Source organism: Cervus canadensis, chromosome 10 (genome assembly GCF_019320065.1).
Source record: "Cervus canadensis isolate Bull #8, Minnesota chromosome 10, ASM1932006v1, whole genome shotgun sequence".
Taxonomy (NCBI): Eukaryota; Metazoa; Chordata; class Mammalia; order Artiodactyla; family Cervidae; genus Cervus; species Cervus canadensis.
Window position 1 is genome coordinate 38,236,789 of NC_057395.1, and position 22,528 is coordinate 38,259,316.

At 38.0% G+C, this 22,528-nt stretch overlaps 1 protein-coding gene across 4 annotated transcripts in view; it reads left to right on the plus strand.

The window, feature by feature from the left end:
* Positions 1–22,528, plus strand: part of MPP7 (membrane palmitoylated protein 7) — a 215,453-nt gene that overhangs the window by 171,055 nt on the left and 21,870 nt on the right. For all 4 annotated transcript variants that reach the window (XM_043479644.1, XM_043479643.1, XM_043479645.1 and 1 more), the window contains one exon: positions 14,135–14,305. In XM_043479644.1, the coding sequence (XP_043335579.1) occupies positions 14,135–14,305 (171 nt within the window). The remainder of the gene's footprint in view (positions 1–14,134; positions 14,306–22,528) is intronic.

The window sequence follows — 22,528 nt, forward strand, 5'->3', positions numbered from 1 at the left end:
TAAAGGCTATGACATAGTAGGATACAGAAATTATTAGTGTTTCTGATAGAAGGTTTTTCTTTTAAGGAAGCCCTTCAATGAATGACTACTGAGTGGAAATTGTGTCTTTTTGCGGGATACACAAGTTTGATGGTACTTCTCTGGTTAGTTTTAGTAGTATTAAAGAGTTACTTTGTTACAAACAGACTAAGCAAATGGACTGTTTGGTGGCATGCTGTTTTGGCTCCCACCAAAAACCTAACCCTCAAAATACTACAGATTTTTATACATTTTTAAAAGCAGTCTCATAAGCAGCAGGCTAACATTTATGGCAAAGCTATTTTTTGGTATAAATATTATTTGGTAAACACCTTTAATTATAAAGAATCTGCCTGCAGTGTAGGAGACCCAGGTTCGATCCCTGGGTCAGGAAGATCCTCTGGAGAAGAGAATGCCTACCCACTCCAGTATTCTTGCCTGGAGAATCCCATGGACAGAGGAGCCTAGTGGGCCATATATATAGTCCATGGGGTCACAAAGAGTTGGATATGACTGAGTAATTAAGTTTTCACTTTCACTTTAAATATAGTGACTTAATGCAATAGTGTGATGTTTTATTAGCTTTTCTTCTTTTCTCCTGTTGAATAATCATGTCGCTACCTTTTTTTTTTTTTCCCCCTCTATAGGGTTCTTTGTCAGTTTCCTGTTAATGTTATGAGCCCTTTCCTTGTCATGCACATTAGTTCTGTCTCTGCTGTGTGCATTTTCTTCTGGTCCTTTGGTTGCATTTTACCTTTTTTTTAAATGTCAAGTTTAATATCATATAGACATTTTAATTTTTACATAGTCAAATCTATGAATTCTTTCCTCTGTTTTCAGAGTTTTGTATTCCCCACACCAAAATTTTTAACTTATATCTTTTAAAAGTAATGTGTATATTAGGTTGAAACATGCGAAATTGTTGTGGGTTTTTTTTTTGTAGGTCAAAAGTCATCAGGATGTCAGCAGTTTCACACAACTCTATTTAGTAAATTGTTTGAAAAGTGAAATGGCATTGTAAGTTCTTGCAGGCAAAAGCAGGAACCATTTCCCCTCTTCCTCCTTGGTGTCATGTCCTCCTTCAAAAGACCCCACTTTAGCTCTGATTAGCAGATTCTTATGATATTTGAAGAATATAACTTTCTTGTAATGGTATTTCTGGATTGGTTTCCTGATATTTATTGAGCACCTGTTATGTTCTGGACACTCAGCATTTCCAGAGATCAAAAGCAGACCCCCTTTCATAGAGTAAGGGAATGGGGTGAAGACATAACTAAATAAATTGCACTAAATAAATTACATAATACAGTCAGTGGTGAGACATGCCACGAAGAAAAGTGAAGCTGGAATAGCCACTGGGAGAGGTAAGGACACACAGCTTCAGTTTTCCCCAGGGTGGTCACTGAAGGCCTCCTTGAGGCCATGGTGGAGAAAACCCCTGAGGGGGCCTTGTGGAAAGGAATAGTGGGGCAATCATGTGCAAAGGCCCTGAGACAGGCCCTGGGGCATCTGCGGAGCAGGGAGACCAGTGTGACCGGAGCAGAATGAACAAAGGAAAGAGCGACAGGCTCTGAGGCTGGTGGGATAACAGGATGCTGGTGTGAGGGACACTGAGCCAACCCCTTTGGCTCTTACTTGTGTGGGATGGGAAGTCAGGCAGGGGTTTGGAGCAGAGTGACCTGCCTGGCTGTGAGCTTCAGGGTCACTCTAGCTGATTTGCTGAGAAAGGGCTGTAAGAGAGCCAGGGCAGAGGAGGGCAGCTGTGTGTCATCCAAACAAAAAGTGACTGTAGCTGGATCCAAAATGTCATTAGTAGAGGTGGCCCTGGTGGCTCAGTCAGTACAGAATCTGCCTGCAATGCAGGAGACCCAGGTTTGATCCCTGAGTTGGCAAGATCCCCTGGAGAAGGGAATGGCAACCCACTCCAGTATTCCTGCCTAGAGAGAATCCCATGGACAGAAGAGCCTGGTGGGCTACAGTCCATGACATCGCAAAGAGTTGGACACGACTGAGTGACTATTACTCACTCATACCTATACGCACACTCAGAGATTTTAAGGAATTGGATCATGTGACTGTGGAGGCTTAATAAGTCAAAATCTACAGGCTAGGTAGCAGACTGGAGACCAGGGAAGAGCTGCAGTTTGAGCCAAAGGCTGTCTGCTGCTGGAAATCCTTCTTGCTCAGGGAGAGGTTAGTCTCTTTTCCATTAAGATCTTCGACTGATTGGATGAGGCCCACCCACATTATAGAAAGTAATCTGCTTTGAGAGGGTGAGATGGATTGAGAGAGTAGCACTGACATATATATACTGCCACATGTGAAATATAGCTAGTGGGAAGCTGCTGTATCCAGTACAGGGAGCTCAGCTTGGTCTCTGTGAAGACCTAGATGGTTGAGATGGGGAATGGTGGGAGGGGATATATATGTAAACTTATAGCTGATTTACACTGTTATATAGCAGAAACTAACACAACACTGTAAAGCAATTATACTCCAATAAAAAAATAAAACAGAAGAAAAGAAAGAAAAAGTAACCTGCTTTATTCCAAGTCTACTGATCTGAATGTTAGCCTTTATCCAAGAAACACCTTTACCAGAGGCATCCAGAATAATGTCTGACCATCTGGGCACCGTGACCCAGCCAAGTTGACACGTAAGATTAGGCATCACATTCTCCATTCTCTTACTCTATGTTAAATATATCTATGGTAATTACTGTGGTGAGGAAAAATTTACCCTTCGGAGAGTTGATATGTCTTGCACATCAGATGTTTCTCTCACTAAAAGAATTAATTTAAACCATCCAAGTCAACAACAGGGAGTGGGTCTGTGACATTTCAGGCGATTACTACAAGTCATATAGTACTCTGGTGGCTCCAGAGCTCAGCCACTACCGCTGCTTTCTCAGACATGCCTGGTTCTAAAGAGCAGCCTTTGCACAGGACACCTTCTCCAGCTCTAGGACCCCTCTGGAACACGGCCAAGGGAGTTCCTAGAAATTCTGCCTTCTCATGAGGTCATTTCCAAGGACTACTTAGAAGAATTTCTTCCCCTCACTCCTTATCTGCCTCCACACTGTTATTTCCTGAGTCCACAGATGCAGAAGGAAAGCGAGAGTGATTACGCTGCAGACAGAATATTCATGGACCCCAAGTGGAAATGCCCAGGGTCGCTACTGATCCAAGTGAGGCCGATAATCATTTAGTGAATACATTCGATTATTTTTCACTTTCTCTGATGTGCATAAAGTCAAGCACAAAACAGTATAAGTAACCCTTTCCCTGATGACTGGTTACATTTTTGAAAAATACATTCCATGTCAAATTGAGCTAAGTTGACTCTTGAAAGCAGTAGCACTGTAATGCTCCAAGCATTGAATGTCTCTTTGTATGAGAATTATATCTTGAAACCGTATTTAGTGAGCCATCACTGATATGAACGTACACTGGGTCGTAGGATTCTTATTGATGTGTAATACTGGATTTCTTAAAGGTCACTGTATTTATCGATAAAAGATGTTTTGTTATTAATGGAGGGAAGGAAAAAGCTAACTAGGCAGTGTAAGTTGTGCATTGTTTGCATAAAATTAATAAACTGAGGTTAAATTGATAGTATGCTATAAACATGAATTGTAGAAAATTACACCTTTGAAAGTGTGTGTGTGTATATAAATACTTAAAGTATACACACATGTACACATACGTGAATTATTAATAATTCACTTCCTCCTATAAACTCTAAACAATTTCCTTTAGTTTTGATGGTTGGTGTTAGAGTTAGTGTGTCTTTGGTGTGTGTGTGTACATGTGCATATGCTGACTTCCAAAGGGTGATTGCTTCTCAGTGGTAGAAATGCAAGCTTTAAAGATTCTGTCTCCTTTTTCCTACTACAATACAAAATAGTTCTTATGAAGAATAACTGGCCTTTTCTTTAACTGGTAAGAATTACAGAATGTTTTCGCTCTGTTTAATTCATTATAGAAATTGTGTTATAAACAATTCACAAAGCACTGCTTATCACGCATCTGTCTTCCAACACAATTTCTTGCAAATGATCTCCTGAAAAATCATCAGTTTTTCTCCATTTCTGCTCCTGCTGGAGCACTTCATGCATTCTTTTAAAACAAGATCAGTTTTGGGACTTCTGTAAGTTAAGACTGTTCTTTCTATTTAACGAAAGTGTTTACCATAAAATTCAATAAAAACAAATCCATTCATTTGTTATTTCTTTTAAAACTTATTTACCCATCTCTAATCCTGTATTTCTTCCTAATCCTGTTTCTTATTTGTCTCATGTTTAAGCACCAGTGAATCTCTAGTTACATTGCCTATTTTATAAATCTAGCATAAGATTCCATTTGTTCCAATATTCAGTCATTTTATTAAAGAATGTTATGTAGGTAAGTACAGCTGTGTCAAAATATACTGCTTTAATATTTTTCCAAAAAATAAAATTTATACAAAGAGAACATTTAGAAGTATTCTTTCAAACGTGGTACAGGTTCTTTCTTGAGTAAGAAAGAACTCTGCATAATCTCAACATGTCTGGAATACTACTTGGAAATATTCTCTCTGACAGAAACCATTCCTGCTTGGAGAATTTTAGGTTGCATAGACTCAACTTAAAAAAATAACATTAAAATTTCAAATCCAATTTTCCCCTTTTCAGAATTATATTTTTATATTCATTTTTATGTGTGCATACTGTATTTTCTTATAATTTTGAAAGAGTAAGTAAGACTCATTTCTTTATTAGCTGGCTGGAAGAAGATTAAATTCTCATATGGTTTTTCTTTTTCTTAAATGGTAATGCTGTGCTATACTTAAAAAAAATTGTTGATGGTATCAGGAAAACTTTTTAAGACCTAGGTGATTTTTTTTTTCTTGGAAATTGCAGGTTGATATTTTATATTAGCTTCCATGATTTCATTAGATACTTTGAGTTTCTGTTTTTACTTTTAGCTGGAGATGAGCTGAAAAATTCAAGGGTATTTATGGCATTTGAACATTTCTTTTATACTCAGAGCAACTTTGTACTTGTAACATTCCAGAAGTGAATTTTCCCTGTTCAAAAGCCTTTTCTTCCTTTTTATACAAAATTAGCATTGTATGGCCAGTTAATATAATCCATGATGACGTTCAGTTTTCTTTTTTTTCCCCCTCCGTGATCCTGTTTTATAAGGTGGATATAGAAGGTGACTAATTCAGTCTATCTCCAGATCTCTGTGACTTTTACAGTTTTCTGCTGGCATTGCTTTTCAGTTTAAACTTCGTCCCAAGATTTTTACTTGTTTGTTGTTTTACGGTATTCTTAATTATCCCTCTTTGTCTTTGGGATAATTTTACGGCTGGCATACTCTGGGAGCATCACTTCAACAATAACTTTGTTGTAGGATCATGTTACTACATAGTTTTTACATGTCTGTTGTGATTTACATCATCATAACAAGATTGGCATTATATTCAAAATGTTTATTTTAATGGAAATTTTCAACATTTTGTTGTCAGAAGCCTATCATTATATAATCACTTCCAGCCACTTAGTTTTTATTAATGTGTACATGAATTTTTTAATAGTCTTAAAAAGTTCATTCATCGTAGTATTTTCTTTTCCTTGTAATTAAGGTACCTACTGAACTCATTAAATATTTGCTTGGTCAAATTAATTCATTGTTTTAACCAAATAACTTTCATACAGTGTTTTTGGCTGTTCTCCCAATTTTGAAAAGTAGCACATTTTAGTATGTTAAAGGTGAGAAGAAAGAATTAAAATGCTTATTTTTATTTTAAGAAACTAAGCCCTTTTCTTCACTGTGTTTGCATAAAATAAATGTGTTTCTTCAAAAAATTAGGAACTTCTATAAATCTCTTAATTTTTGAGATGCTTATGACTGATATTGCTCTGTTATTAATTCAAGCAGGTTTCACTGAAACTCTTCTTTCCCAATCTGCAGGCATCTGTAACATTTAATATATTAAAAGCTTATATTCTTAGAAACACTGAGGATGCATAGTTTCTAATGTTATTACCAGGCTGGTTACAGAAATATCACCAAAGATGGAACCTGTACCATTTGAAAAGTCCAAGTGGACACATACTAGTATGTATTCTCTTACGGTTAACAGAGAGGCAGGTCACACTCTCGTTCACACATGTGATTTTTAAGGCTGTTAGTGTTGGTGGTGAGTTACCACGACTCTGTTGGAGGGTAAGGCCTTTTTTGTTACTGCAGATACTGCCCATAAAATGATCATGTATTTTTTTTTTTAACAAAATGTCATAAATGTCAAAATTTTATGAAAGTAAGATCATTAAAATGATAAATATTTACATTGTAAAAATCTTCACTGAAACTACTTATTTATGGGAGCCAAAGAAACTGATAACAATTTGTGATTTTAAAAAATCACATTCAGCTTTATTAGTTTAGTTCTGTTTCCGACACCCAGGCTGCTTTTCTTTTACCCTCTTCACTTCTTAGGTGAGTCCGCTGGTTCTCTCTTTACCTTCCTTGATCTTTGATCTTTCGTTTTTTACTATATTCTCACTAAAAAATTTTTGCCATTGTTTTTGCTTTCATTGCTTTTTAAGTATTTAAGTGTTTTAATCTATTGGCTATTCCTAGCCTTTAAGAATATAAAACTTTGATCTATTTTCATAATCATTTCAAAATACAGGAAACTGGAACCTGCCTCTGAGACACAGGCAAAATGTATTTCCTGTTATATATTGATGTAACCTCACAGATACATCCACCAATACTGGATTTCATTTGTTTGGTGTTTTTGTGTATTTTTTAAATTGTAAAATTATGTAACATTATGGAAAGTCTTTTAAAAATAGGAGAAAATAGTTGCCCATAGCCCTCTCCCCCTAGTATATTGTCTGCTTTTATACTTTTTTCTGTGTTCATACCACTTTTTATATTAGTAAAACTCAGTATAATTATGACTATTATATATGTCCAGTTTTTTCCATTTATTGCTATAGCAAATGCATTTCTTAATGGTGTTGTATAGTTCTTTTTAAATTTTTATTTTACATTGAAGTATAGTTGATTAGCAGTGTTGTATTAGTTTTAGGTGTCTAGCAAAGTGATCCAGTTATATATATACATGTATCCCTTTTCAAGTTCTTTTCCCGCTTAGGTTATTATAGAATATTGAGCAGCATTTCCTGTGCTATATGATAGGTCCTTGTTGGTTATGTATTTTAAATATAGCAGTGTCTTAAGCCCCCTTTCTTTGAAAAGGTGTTTCATAGTTAATCATTCCCATACTTCTATATATTTTGAATGCTTCAAGTTGTTTTTTTACTATTAAAAATATCACTAACATTTGAAATTATAGGATGTGAAAGTTGCTCAGTCGTGTCCAGCTCTTTGCGACCCCATGCACTATACACTCCATGGAATTCTCCAGGCCAGAATACTGGAGTGGGTAGCCTTTCTCTTCTCCAGGGGATCTTCCCAAACCAGGAATCGAACCCAGGTCTCCTGCATTGTGGGCGGATTCTTTACCAGCTGAGCCACAGGGCAGCCTGAAATTATAGGATGGATAGATATAATACTTATCTATAATTATTTGAAGTTAATTTTAATACCAAATGATTCTTAATTTACATATGTAAGCATTAAATTTAATACCCTTTTTGATGAATGGTGCTCTATCCATGGTGTTATATCAGTGATGTTATATAAATACTATTATATCAAATATAGTGAAGTAGTTCTGAAAATAACCAAATAACAACTGCCTGAGTTTAATTTTTTTTTCTTCTTAAGAGAAATGTCAAGTCAAATCAGATTAGAAGTACATGCTAAAAAATTTTAGTTTCTGTCCTGAGCCTATGTTGTGAAAACATTTAAACTGCAAGTATTTGGAATAATCTCTATTGCCCTAGTAAATCAGGAGTACTTTGAGGGCAATGATACTGTTGCATATATTTTTCTATTTTACACATCATCTTAAATACAGAGGAATATCAAATATATATATATATATATTTAATTATATTTGAAAATATCTTCTAACAGAAAAAGAGCTTATGATTTTTACTCCCTAAATTAAACTGCTGCTTATCTTTGATAAACTTTTCCTAGTAAGTTATTTCATAAAACCACTGATGGTCCTACTGTACATCATAGGTAACTCTGCTCAATGTTATGTGGCAGTCTGGATGGGAGGGGAGTTTGGGGGAGAATGGATACATGTATATGTATGGTTGAGTCCCTCTGCTGCCCATCTGAAACTATCACAACATTGTTAATAGGCATACTCAGGTACAAAATAAAAAGTTTAGTAATAAAAGTCACTGAAGGCTTACCAGTTTTTCTCTTAAACGTCTGTGTGTGTAGAATAACATTTCAAGCTTTCTTCTGGACTTTCATTGTTTTATATTTGAACCAAGGATTGTTTTCTTTTTATGGCACCAAGAGAAGAGTGACTTAAACCTGTTAGATTGTTATGCCTGCCCCATTTGTTGTTGTGAGAATTAAATGAACCGATCCATGTAAGTGCTTCAGATGGTGTCTGTCATCTGTAAGTTCTCAACAAACACCCACTACCACCACCCCCACTGCTTCTGTTGTTTTGATATTGAAATTAATAATAAGGGACTGATCTAAACTCAGACCAAGAATCACCTTTTTTTTCCTTTTGGTCAAAACATCATAACCCACTATCTGGTGTTTCAGTACAATGTGTGTATCAACATAAAGTTGGAAAAGGGTTGTTCAGTAAGGATTTCTGGGAACATTGGCTAATTATTTAGAAAACTATAAAGTTACAGCCTCCTCTCACAAACTTGATCTCATAATCATGCCTGAGTAATTCCAGATAGATTTAAAAAATTAAGTGTAAAGCTATGTAACCTATTTTTTTAATTTAAGAAAATTTGGGTGTTTATCAGACTTAAGGGTAGGAAAGTCCTAAAAATAGTGGAAGAAATTACAAAGTAAAGAAATTCACAGATTCAAATAAATAAACCTTTAAAATTTCTCTGAAAAGGAAAACTGAAAATCTTAACGTCTTTGCAATAAATAGGGCCAAGGGTTATGACCTTAAAAGATACATGTATGTGTATGCTATTTATGTAGACCCCAAAAAAAGTGATCAACAAGTATTAACCAACAATTCACAGAAGAAATAAATGCAAATGAGTTAAAAATGTGAAAAACAGGTTCAACTTAACAGTTAAAATGAAATGCTATACAATTTTTCACTTGTAAGATCACTAAAGATTTTTAAATGATTAGAAGTCCTTTGATGAGAGAATGGTAAAACAGGCAGTTATGCTTGCTGCCAGTGGAGATGTATGTTGTTATTAACCCATCTGAGAAGCATTTGGACAGGATCCATCAAGCTTCTTGCAATTTGCCCTAATGAAGTCATCAGTGACAGAGAGTAACAGGAATGTACAGGAATGTTTATTGCAACTTGTGTCATCTTTTATAATAAAAAAATAAAATTTACTTTAAGCAGAACCACGCAACTAAGTAAGTTAGCGAGTTATCGTAAATTATTCCTGCTGGAAAATATTAGATAAGAAGTGTCTCCGAGTGATGAAGGGCTGACCCGCACCTGCGGTTTCTCTGTGAAGCCACTTTCCTATTGTAATAAAGCTGACGTGCTGTTCTCTTAAAAAAACACAAATCTCTAGCAGCTGTGGGTAAGAGCCATGGAAAAAGCTTGTCCATAAAAATGTTGAGCCAATTATAAATTACAAAAATGTGAAATATAAGGAAAAATATATTTTGCATGAAACCGTTTCCTTACTCCAAATTCCTTGTTAGTGCTGCTTTGCCGCTCCTGGTGTCTAAAAGCCAGCTCTTGCTAAGACTTGTGCACCGAAAACGAACTAGAATGAAATACGTTCTAGGTGATTTATTCCCATTTACTGGAAAGAACCTTCTGCTTGCTTTCAATTTAAGTACACATTCTTGAGCTTCCTTTTAATAAGAGAACCACCTAAGACCCAAAGGCCAGAAATGATTAACCCCTTTTCCTGATGTAGAGCTCACTCTCCTTTAAGCTTAGACTTAACCAAGCTGTGCTGATGTGCCCGCACTGTGTCACTGGAATTTGAAAATGATGGTCTCTGTGCTGCCTTGAGTGGCAGGCTTCTGTGTTACCTGGTTTGGCTTTGTTCTTATCTGAGAAACAAGTAACTACTCTGGATTTCATACCTTTTTTATATCCTCTGTTCTGGCTGTTTTATTAGTTGTTCTGAGTTGGGGTTTTTTCTTGTTTTCTGACTCTGTTTTTGTGTGTGTGTGTGTGTGTGTGTGTGTGTGGGCGCACGCGTGCGTGTGCATATGCATGTGTGGCTTTCCCGATGGCTCAGTGGGGAAAGAATCGCCTACAATGTGGGAGACACAGGAGATGTGGGTTCGATCCCTGGATTGGAAAGATCCCCTGGAGGAGGAAATGGCAGCTCACTCCAGTATTCTTCTCTGGAGAATTTCATGGGCAGAAGAGCCTGGAGGGCTACAGTCCATGGGCGGAGGTCACAAAGAGTCAGACACGAATGAGTGACATAAACGGTAAAACAACATATATTTGTATGTATGTATATGTGTTTCCATATGTATGAGCATGTGAGTGTATATATTTATTGTGTGGTGTAAATATGTGACATGTATACATGTGTGTGTTGAGGGAGTGAGGGACCATAAGTAAGGACCAAAAAAAAAAGAGATGCTCTCTAAATGTAACTGTAATAGCAGAGATAGCACAGTCCTACAAAGAGTATCTTAAAAAAAATGAAAGGATAGGTAACATACACTGAATCTTTCTCTCTTTAAAAATGCCTTGCTACTTTTAAAAGTTAACATATTTAAATCTGGATTTAATATTTTGTGTCTTTTATGACATCACTCAAACACGAAGCCCCTTCATTTGCTTTTCCCGGTCCTGCTAGACGTGTGCTCTGGGAATAACAGGGAACACAGTGTGTTCCTGCTTTGGAGACACTTTCAGGTTAGGTGGGACCCAGTTCCACCAGTGCTAGTATCTGTCAACTGTGTAAAGTGTTTACCATACACCAGGTCCTGGGCAAATGCTTCACATAAATTGTTTAATCCTTAATATCCTGTGAGAGGTCAATAGTATTATCCTCATTTTAAAGCTGAGAAATGAGGCTTCAGAAAGTTTTTAAAACACTGGCAAGTCACCCAAGTTGGTAAGGAAGCCAGTGACCCAGGTCTGAGCCTTTAACACTCAGCGAGGAGCCCCTGCACCCATGGGATCCCAGTGGACCTGGCTGACTTTTTCCCTTTTGTTTTCTAAACGAGGCGCTGGGCCAAGACACTCAGGCCTCAGAACCTGTGGGAATTCTGCATGCGTGGTCATGGAAAACATGTGAGCGAGGTGAGGGCCGTGTCGTGGTGCGTGGGCCAGGGCAGGAATGTCCCTGATGCGCTGGCCAGGCGGGGTCCCAGCAACCTGACGCTCTCCTCTCCCCGGCTGCTCCAGCCTTGAGCCTTCCTGGACGCGGTGCTTTGTCCTTTTTGTCGGCTTTGTATGGTTACCTTTGTGAAAATCCCAAATGTGTCCAGCTTTCTTTGTCAAAATTTACATTAAGGAAATGAAACAGGAACGATAGTAGAATTTGAGGGGTTGCCTTTTTAAAATCCTGTTTAGAAAATCTGTTGTCGTGGTTTTAGTTGTTAGGTCATGTCCGAATCTTTTGCAACCCCATGGACTATATAATATATAGCCCGCCAGGCTCCTCTGTCCATGGGATTTCCAAGGCAAGAGTACTGGAGTGGGTTGCCATTTCCTTCTCCAAGGGATCTTTCTGATCCAGGAAATGAACCCGCATCTCCTGCGTTGGCAGGCAGATTCTTTACCACTGAGCCACCAGAGATTTACCTTTTACTTTAATTAAGTACCTTTTCTGTACCAAGTGCTGTATAGCTCACATCCCCGTCACCCCCAGCTCCTCACTCTGCATGTCCATGGGGATCTCATGTTAGAAATCTGGTTCCCTTTTCTCTTTCCCCCACTATCTTCTTATTGTTTATGACACAGGTGAAAACTTCAGGTAATCATAAAGACTCCATTAGGTAAGCATTTTCACTGAAATTCAGGATTTAGCTGGGATTCGTCGATTAGGAATTTTTCCAGTTTTCACTTTTGGATTCATGGTGGATGAGGCATGTATGTCTTCGATCCATTTCTGTGCCAGATGTTTGTAGTGACTTGAGGAAACCCCTCCCTCCATATGAGGAATAATTGTGAAGGAATTTTTAGTTCTACCTGCTAATCCTACAGGACATCTCATGAGTCTTTCCCCCAAAACTACAAAACATAATTACAGTTTGTCCTCTGACCCTCACCATAGAAGTTTGACTTCTCTGTGCAGCTGAGATTCTTAGAATTCACCCATCTTTTCTTCATCCTAGGACCAGGTTGTTACATTTCCTCTTCTTTGTTCCTGAAATCTCACCTTTCTTTGTAAGATGATATGTTTCATCATTTATTCTGTTTGCTTTTTCCTTTTGTCTTTAATAAGAGATTATTAGAGCAGCTGTCTTCCTTGTTTCAAATTCTTTGTAAATCTTCTCCTTCAAAGAATCCCAAGTATCTCAAGATCAGACCGACTCTTAGTGGGTTCCAGGAACATATTATCAGAACGTATTATCATTTATCACTCCATTCTTAATATTTTGATTTTTATTAAACTGTGAATCTATAAGGTGAGTGATAGAACTCCATGGACATTCATTAATTATTTAATATTGCCTTTATTTTGAATATTAATTTTTAAATCCAATAGTAATATTTATTTTTCTTTGTGTTCTCTAAAATTCACATTATTGCATTTTATTATAAAATACCTTTATTAAAGATTTTTTCCTGTTTACCAGATTCGATTAGTATTCTTTTTAAAGAGAATCTGTTTTTATACATTTAAAAATATGCTTGCATTTGTTTTATGTTATGGAACTGATAATAGAATATTTACCATATTGTAATAAGCAGACTGTTGCCTCCCTTTAAAGTCTGGATTTTGAGAGTGTTGGTTAGGCCAAGAATCCTTAAATGATGTGTATGGTAAATACCACTCTTCAGGAAAAGATATTAAACCAGAATGATATAACTGTGTGAAGAACAAGCGGAATGAAATAGGGTTTGCCTGAGACAAGGAACTTTTGCCTTCGCTTTTCTAAGCCAACATTTCACATGACAGCAGTGTGCTGGAGGGAGCTGTTTAAGCAGACAAGAAACTTACTTACATACTTGAAAAGGTGTTTTAGTAAAAGATGACACAGTATTAATAAGAGGACACAATCATGGCTCGGAAACTTATTTTCAAATTTCAGTCAGCTTCACATCATAAAGGGCTTCCCTAATGACTCAGATAGTAAGGAATCTGCCTGCAATGCAGGAGGCCCAGGTTCGATCCCTGAGTTAGGAAGATGCCCTGGAGAAGGGAATGGCTATTCACTTCAATATTAGCATAGAATTTCTATGGGAGAAAAGAACCTGAGGCTTGGTCATTTACTCCACCCACTGGGGTCTCAGAACAGTGAAGTAACTTGATGTCAGTGATAGTCTGGTTCTGTCTGCCTGATCCCAGGCAGAGGCCTTTTGGACACTGCTCTCCCTAACTTTAGTTTTCTTTCTGTTTAACAGTAGATGCTGTCTGTGCCACAGGGATGTTGTTAGGCTGTGCTTAGAACACAGTGTAAAAGATTCTAGTATTTATGAATGGGAGAATTCATCATTTATATTTAAAAGGTTTTTGCAGTGCTTTTAACTTTTTCTTACAGTTGTGTTCATCAGTCTGTGAAAAAATGTTCTTTATGATATCTGACCTCTTTATTTTGTTTCCTGATTTTTGAAAAGAACTTGTTATGTTTGAGAAGCAAATAAAACTTAAAATATTATAACTATATCATTAAATGTTAGATGATTCTTTTATCAGTTGTTTTAATGAAATCTTGGAGGATCTATTTCCCTTTTATTACTCAGTGCACTGGTAATGATATTATGGTAAATAAAATCCAGCCCAACTTTAAGGGTTTTTTTTTTTTTAATTTTTTTTTTTAGAGGGGGTGTCTTTTTTTAGTTCTAACTGCTAAAAATAGTTTTTTTGTATTTGCAGCTGGTTTTAGAAGAAGTTTCCGTCTTAGTAGAAAAGATAAGAAAACAAATAAATCCATGTATGAGTGCAAGAGGAGTGACCAGTACGACACAGCCGATGTGCCCACGTATGAGGAAGTCACACCCTACCGACGGCAGACGAATGAGAAGTACAGACTCGTTGTCTTGGTTGGTAAGTGATGGCGTGTGTGATGCTGAGGAAGTGAGACAGTGAGACTTTAACTTCAGAGGGCACAATGCTGGAAGTTTTCACGTGAAAAAAAAAAAAAATCTCAAACACGTTTTGGCCTCTAAAATGAAATCTTTGTAGTCGTTTTGTACTTATGACATTGAGACTTTCAAGATACCTGTGTCATGGGATTGGCGTTTTAAAGGGCCTTCTGTCTGTAGCAGTGTGCGCGTACTAAGTAAGCTCAGTCGTGTCCGACTCTCTGTGACCCCATGGACTGTGGCCCACCAGGCTCCTCTGTCCATGGGATTCTCCAAGCAAGAATACTGCAATGGGTTGCCATGCCTTCCTCTAGGGAATCTTTCTGACCCAGCAATCAAACCTGTGTCTCTTGTGTCTCCTGCATCAGTAAGTGGGTTCTTCACCACTAGCGCCACTTGGGAAGCCCCTTGCTCTGCCTTCTTTGGATTTCTTTTTCTTTTTCCAGTTTTATCAAGTTGAATTTTTGATCACTGAACCAAAACCCCTTTAAAAATGTTTAAGTATTAACTGGGCATAAATTTAAATTTGCCTCTAAGCACTGAATCCTACAACTTTTGATTTATTGTGTTTTTATAACATATCATTAAGGTCAGAATATTTTCTAATTTCTGTTGTAACTTCTTTGATCAGTGAGTTGTTTACATATGTGCTATTTAATTTTCAGATACTTAGGGATTATCCAGGTATCTTTTGGCTATTGATTTCTTGTCTAATTCCATTATAGTCACAGAATATGCTTTGTATTATTTCAATTATGTTTTTAAGTTTGTCAGAACTTGTTTTTTTTTTTTAGCCCAGAATACAGACTGTGTTGTTGAATGTTCTGTGTGTACTTAAAAAGAATGTGTTCTGTTGTTGTTGAATAGAGTGTTTTATACATATTATGTAAGTCAAGTAGGTTGATATTATTATTCAGGTCTTCTGTATTTTTATTAATTATTTGTCCACTTGCTCTGTTAATTGTCGGGAGAAGACTGTTAAATTCTCTAACTGTAGATATGTCTATTTCTCTTTTCACATTAGTCCACCTTTACTTAATAGATTTAGAAGCTCTGTTGCTGGGTGGATACACATTTAGGAGTATTATGTTTTCTTAGTGAAGTCACTTTTATTGTGTAATGTTCTTTGTTTATCCCTGGTAATATTCATTATCCTGAAGTCACTTTATGTGATATATAACATAGCCACTCAAGCTTTCTTTTGCTTATTATTTGCCTGGTACATCACTTTCTTTTACTTTAACCCATCTGTGTCTTTTAGACAGGATAGTATTGGGTTTTGTTTTAGTTATCCAATTTAATAATCAGTGTCTTTTACTGATATGTTTAAAGTTTAATATAGGGCTTCTGTGGTGGCTCAGACAGTAAAGACTCCACCTGCAATGTAGGAGACCTGGGTTTGATCCCTGGGTTGGGAAGATCCCCTGGATGAGGGCATGGCAATCCACTCCAGAATTCTTGTCTAGAGAATCCCCATGGACAGAGGAGCCTGGCGGGCTACATTCCATGGGGTCGCAAAGAGTCTGACACAACTGAGCGACTAAGCACACACATGTATGTTCATATTAAATTTATATTTAACTATTGATATGGTTGGATTTAAGCCTACTATTGATATTTTATGACTTGTTTTCTGTTTGACTTCTTGTACTTTTCAAAATTTTTCTTTGTTCCCCTTTCCTGCCTTCTTTTGGGTTATGTGACTATTTTTTTTCTTATTTGATATTAATATATTGATGACTTTTTGGCTTTATCTCTATGTGTAATTATTCTCTAGTTGTTTTCAAGTTTTTTCCTTATCTTTGATTTTTAGCACTGATTACTGTGTGTCTTTTGAATTTAACCTGACTGCATTTCCCAGACTTCTCAAATCTGAAAATTTATGACATTCATCAAACTTTTGGCCATTTTTTTTTCCAAGTTTTTTTTTTTTTTTGACCCAACCTCCTTCCCCTCTACTGAGACTCCAGTAGCACATATGTTAGACCCTTTAAGGTGGTCTCACAAGTTCTTACAACTTTTTTCCCAGAGCTTCTCTGTTGTTCAAATTTGATGATTTCTTGTTGTTGTTGGTTTTTTTTTTTCCTCAAGATCTCTGACTCTTTTCCTCATTATCTGTTTTGCTGTTTAGCCCACTGAGCAATTTTTTTTCTTTCTGGTATTTTCTTCATTTGGGAGATTACTAGTTCTTTTTCATAGTTTTTGCTTATTTTGTAAGAACTGTATGTTTCCAGTCATTTCAGGTGTGTTTATTTTTACCTCCTGAAGCTTAGTCACTCTCTCATCTCAGATGATTCCAGCATCAGGGTTATCTTAGGGTTGGCATCTGTTGATTGTATTTCTCCTTGAGAATTGTTCACCTTTACCTTGTTCTGTTTGTCAAATCATTTGTTTCATATCTTGGATGTTCTGAACATTATTTCATATAGAATTTGGGTCTTACTAAATTCCTCTGGATTATGCTGTTTTTAGCAGGCTATTAACCTGGCTAGGCTCCCAGGTTAGGCCAGGCTCTTCACTGCTTTTGGTCTGTGCCATGCATATGACCCTTGGGGCAACAGAGACTTAGACATTGGTTTACATCTTAGTTTGTTTCTCAGAGCCTCTGTTGTGCTTCTTCGGGTTCATCTCAGTCATCACAACTTTTGTGGGATCTCAGCTGCACAGCCTGCTGCTCCAGGGTGCAGCTCTGAGACAGAGCCTCATCCTCTGGGCAAAGCCAACAAAGAGAAGAAAAATAAAATGGGAAACTTCACCCCTTGGAGGCTTCCTTTCATAGCTTAGTTGGTTAAGAATTTGCCTGCAATGCAGGAGACCCGGGTTTAATCCCTGGGTCGGGAAGATCCCCCTGGAGAAGGAAATGGCAACCCACTTCAGTATTCTTGCCTGGAGAATTCCATGGACAGAGGAGCCTGGCAGGCCACAGTCCATGGGGTTGCAAGAGTTGGACACGACTTTGCGATTAAACCACCACCACACCTCCTTGGGGCTCACCTCTCTGTCTGGACCTGACTTCCTTTTACACTCTGCCTGCTTTTGTTTGCTTCTCCAGAACCCCCAGATCATTGCTTTTTGTGTGCTGTCCAGAGGTTTCAATTGTAATCAGTGGGTCAGACAGACTGTGTTAGGCTTCCCCCACCAGCGTGAAGCTGGAACTCCCATCATACACAGCTTGCCTCTGTGGAGACAGGCATTCCCAATCAGCCTTCTCAGAACTGGACAACACAGCCCTCACTGACATATCTCCTACCCAGTTTCAAAGGGCGTTGGGACAGAATAAAAACACAGCATCACCCCAACTACCTTTTCAGGTAAATTAATGCTCCCAGAAATCTGTATCACAGCATTCCATTATCAGCTCCAAATCACAGTGGTCTGCAGTGTTTGGATGCTGCTTTACATGAGCACTGATTGTCTAGATCCACGGCCATTGAACTAAAATATATCTAGATAAAATCTTTAATGAAGAAGTTAATTTTATTTTTAAAATTTATTTGGCTATGTTGAGTCTTAGGTGCAGCACGTGAGCTCAGTAGTAGTTACTCCACGGCATGTGGGATCTTAGTTCCCCGACCAGGGATCAAACCTGCAACCCCCACGTTGGAGGGGAGTCCTGAGGCTAATTTAATTGTGGGCACTTATCTTGCCCTAAATCCCCTTTGTCCCTTGATCTTTGGTTTCCTGGCACCTGACCTCTAAGTTGAATGTGGATCTGTCTAGTGAGCCAGGTGCCTTAGTTTCTAACCACATACTGTGTGCTCTTGTCACTGTATGTTTATACTCTAGGCAAGATCCTAGGGCTTTCTTCACTTTAATTTTAGTTGTTCAGCCTCTGACGTCACTCAGCCTGCAGTGACTGCTCTTAACTGTCCCCTTCTTGGAATTCCTTAGGTTTCTGAGACCTGATTCTCAGGGGAAATTTTCCTTTCATCTCCCCAAAGGGGTATTAACTCCAAGATACTCCCACACTGGGGATGTTCAGTGTTGATGCTTCAAAGTGGTGTCGTCAGTGAAGAGTCTTATTTCCTTTGCTATGCATTTCTCCCCACAAACGAGTCCTTCCTCTGGAGTTTTCCAGGCCTTGAGTAAATAATTCTTTGCATTTCTTCATCATCAACTAAAACACTCCTTTTTGTGACTTAGGTTTCTCTATTACAAACTGAGATCTAACTGTAATGTTTTCTTACTCTCTGCTGCTCCCAACTGCTTTCAACTGTCCCAACTGTTTTTTCAGTTTTAACTTGTTTCTTAGGCAGGTCCTGCCCTTCCTGAGCCCTGTGTCATAACAGGGGCTGATCTGTATTGAGTCCAGGCACTGTGCTCAGGGCTATGCTGTTATCATTTCATCAGCCCTCACTGTGACTATTAGGTAAATACTTTTCATGTCCCCGTTTTACAGAAGAAACTCAAGCACACAGATGAGAGAAGTCGGTCACTGGCCCTGGATCAAGCTTCTAAGCTGTGGAGCCCATTCGGTCCCAGACAGTTCAAGACCAGAGCCTGTTCCTCATCTCCCTGTGGAATACTGCTTCTGATCTGCAAATTCAGGGCTGTGTTGACACTGTGTGCCAGTCCTGAATACCCTACTTTTCTCTTTTTTCCTTTGGTTTGGGGCCCTCCATTCATTTTCCTAACAGACGCCTTAACGTTCTGTGATAGGTCAGTTCCGAGTCTCTTGAGAGCCTCTCTGTGCACCAGATCCCCAGCCTGTCACATTTTCTCTGGAGGCAGGGTGGGCCAGGGTCTGGTCAGCTCTGCCTTCCCGGCGCTGGCCACATGGGGCACCATATTGCACATGGCATGACTGGTCTACTTTCCTGATCCTTGAGTTTGCCAGCAGTTCGCTAAAGCATCCTAGCAGGTTTGCCTGCTCTCTCCTCCAATCTGTTCACACATTCGGCGGCCCCCCACCCCGCCGCCCTCTCGGCCACCGGGGAGGATTCCTGGGCTTGCTTTTACCATCTGCTTTGTCTACAGCCTTCAGTCCCCTGGTCCTGTCATGATGGTGTAGACAGAGACCCCCACTATCCCTGAGGCCACCAACCCTGACTCAGCCAGCCTGGACTCCAGTGCTTCTCAAACTTCAAAAGACATTTGAGTCACTTGTGAATCTTGTTAAAATTCTGATCTGGGAGTCCCAGGCGAGTCCAGAGATTCTGCATTTTGCTTTTTACCTGTTGCTCCTTGTGACACTGAAGTGCTTGGCCCATACAGCCTAGGAAAGCCCCTTGCTCTGTTTGGTTGGGTTCAGTTGCCATTGCGTTCTTTGTTGGTTGTTGCCAACAGGCTGCAATTTATTGAGTTGACCAGAAAGTTCATTTGAGTTTTTCTATAACATCTTATGAGAAAACCTAAACGAACCTTTTGGCCAACCCAGTATTTTTATTTTCTACTTTTCTTAGCATCACACTTCCATTTTGTTCTTTGTCATGCATATCTTATAATGATGGTTTTAAAACTACTGATTTTGTCTTAATAGACAATCTACTGTCTTAATATATTCTGAATTTGCTCAGTGATATTTATCTATTTAAAGCAACTGGTTTATTATTGTTTTTAGTCTTCTGAAATTTTTATTGGAAAAATAAGTTTATATGAAACTCTAGCTCCTTACACTTCATTTCTCTATTTGGGAACAAGGGCTGGTAAAAAATAGTTTTTAATAATGCAGAACTTTTAAAGTCCATATTATAGCAGAACAGACTTAATGGAGAATACTGGTCTTATTTTTTTGTGATGTTAAAGTACATATTATACCCAGGCAAATAGAATATCCTGTATCTCTATGTGAAATAGAGAAAGAAAATCACGTTAAAATACTAAATTCACACAAACTACTTCTCTTGTTTCTACTAAAGGAAGGATTTGTTTGAAAACCTTTTAAAATCAGGAATGCTTGCACAGGTGGGGGTGTGGAAGTGGTTCAGCTGTGTCTTTTGTCTTCTCCTGCGCTGTGGTCTCTATAGACTGGGCTTCTAAGAATTTCCCATTATTCACTTTCTTCTATGTGCTCACCACTAGAAAATCTTCCAGCTTGTCCCATATGGTACTGTTGAAGGTATCCATTTATTGTCTCGAGAAATCTCCACCTGTTAGGTCCCATGATGGTATAGTGCAGGACAGTGTGGACGGTGACAAGCAGACTTCTGGGCAGGACAGTTCCCTGTTCAGTTCTGTAATTCAGTATATGGGGACACAACACCTGCACATTTCACATTTCCTCTGGCTGCAGTTTCTTCATCTAAAAAATGAAAATAGCAAGATCACCTGCTTCCTAAGTTTGTTTGAGAGCTAAAGGAAATATTTACAACGGGTTTAGACCAATACCTGGCCCTACTAATGTTTCAATAAAATGGAGTTCTTGTATCTTAGCTAAAAATACTATTGAAATGTTCAAATATGAATAGGCCTCTGCTAATTTGAAAGCTCAGTGTTCAAAATACTTAATAAATTAGATTATTTAGCCATTTATCATCATCTAAAAGAGTGTCCAGCAGTGGATTAAAATTTTGGAAATTCTCATTCCTGCATTAACTGTTTGCCTTTCCTGATTGTAAAAATTATATTTAAAAAATAGTTCTCGGATGCTGTAAAAAGTTTTCAGTTGTGTCCAACTCTTTGTGACTCCATGGACTCTAGCCAGCCTGGTTCCTCTGTCCATGGGATTCTCCAGACAAGAATACTGGAGTGGGTTGCCATGCCCTCCTCCAGGGGATCTTCCTGACCCAGTGATCGATCCCACATCTCTTATGTTTCCTGCACTGGCAGGCGGATTCTTTACCACTGGTGCCACCTGGGAAGCCCATAATGTACAGAGATGGAAAGAATATAAGCATATTCCTCCAGCTTCATTTGTTTCCTCCCAGTATTTGCAGAGCCACTGGGAATAATGGTGTTTGCCCTGAAACTGTCTCATTAAAAGGCTGTTCAGAATCTCTACATTTTTTTTTACCATAATATTGTGTGATTTTAATTCTTGGACTTAATGTTCAGGAAGTTAAAATTATCCAAGTTGTTCACATGGCAAAAATATGACAGGGGACTTTGAACCTTGATCAGAAGTATTTAATTTTCTCTTCATTTTGAAAAGATGCTATTCCAAGCCACAAAAACATCTCTGTGACAGTTTCTGTTATATTCCCCTCTGCATTTAAAAGTATTTTTCAAAAGTATGTTAAAACTAAGTATACTAAATTTAGTGCATTTTCTATATAAGTGTTATCTTTAGCAAAACCTGACTTTTTAAAGAGTAAAGTAAAAAAGCCAAATACTAAGTGTGTGTTTGCAGGGAGAAGGGATCAGGGAGAAAGCTTTGGTGTTAAAAAGCTACTAAAACATTTCACAGCTTAAGGCAGTAAAGAGCACAAATTCATCTTGTGGATAGTCAGACAATTTGTGACTTGTTCTGTCTGGTTATGAGACATAGGAGGAAACTGACAATAAATCTTTCTTTATATTTCACGTTTCTAGCTTGAGCATGAAGTACTATTCCTTCTCCATTCTGCGGAGTCTTGTATGTCGCCTAAAGTCTGCCTTGGGGAAGTAGTTTGAATAAATTGACCTTTATAAGACTGTCACCATTTTCCCATAAAACTGGCAGAACAAAAAGTCTTCCACATAAAGCAGAGAGGAAAGTAAGCAGTCAAGACTAACTATAAATGTTAATATGTTTATCAGAATTCCTATAACTTTTGTTGAAGGTTGATTGAATGTTAGTGGGAATTAAGAGTCTGTTCTGCAGGGTTTTATATGGACAACTGTAAACGCCAAAGTTATAATTGAAGTCTATGAGTGTGTGATGGATTTAAAATTATAATCCTTGTATATAAGATGTAAATATGATCTTTATTAGAACCACAGTTGGCTTTTTATGCTGTTGGTCTGTCTTATATGTTTATACTCTGGCAGCCTTTCTGGGCATAAATCACACTGATGTTCGTTCAGTGGATTTGTGTGGGAAGGAACAGACGGTGCCTGGCACTGTTCTAGATGCGTGAGTCCATCACTGAAGAGCACAAACATTGTTTCCCTGGGAAGGACATATAGACAAAACATATTCATAATAAATTATTAATAAATAATAAAGTCAATCATATTGTACTTAGAGGCTGACAAATGATGTAGAACATAAAAGCAGAGTAGAATCAGGGGACTTGCACACTGGCCATTTTAAATAAAGATCATG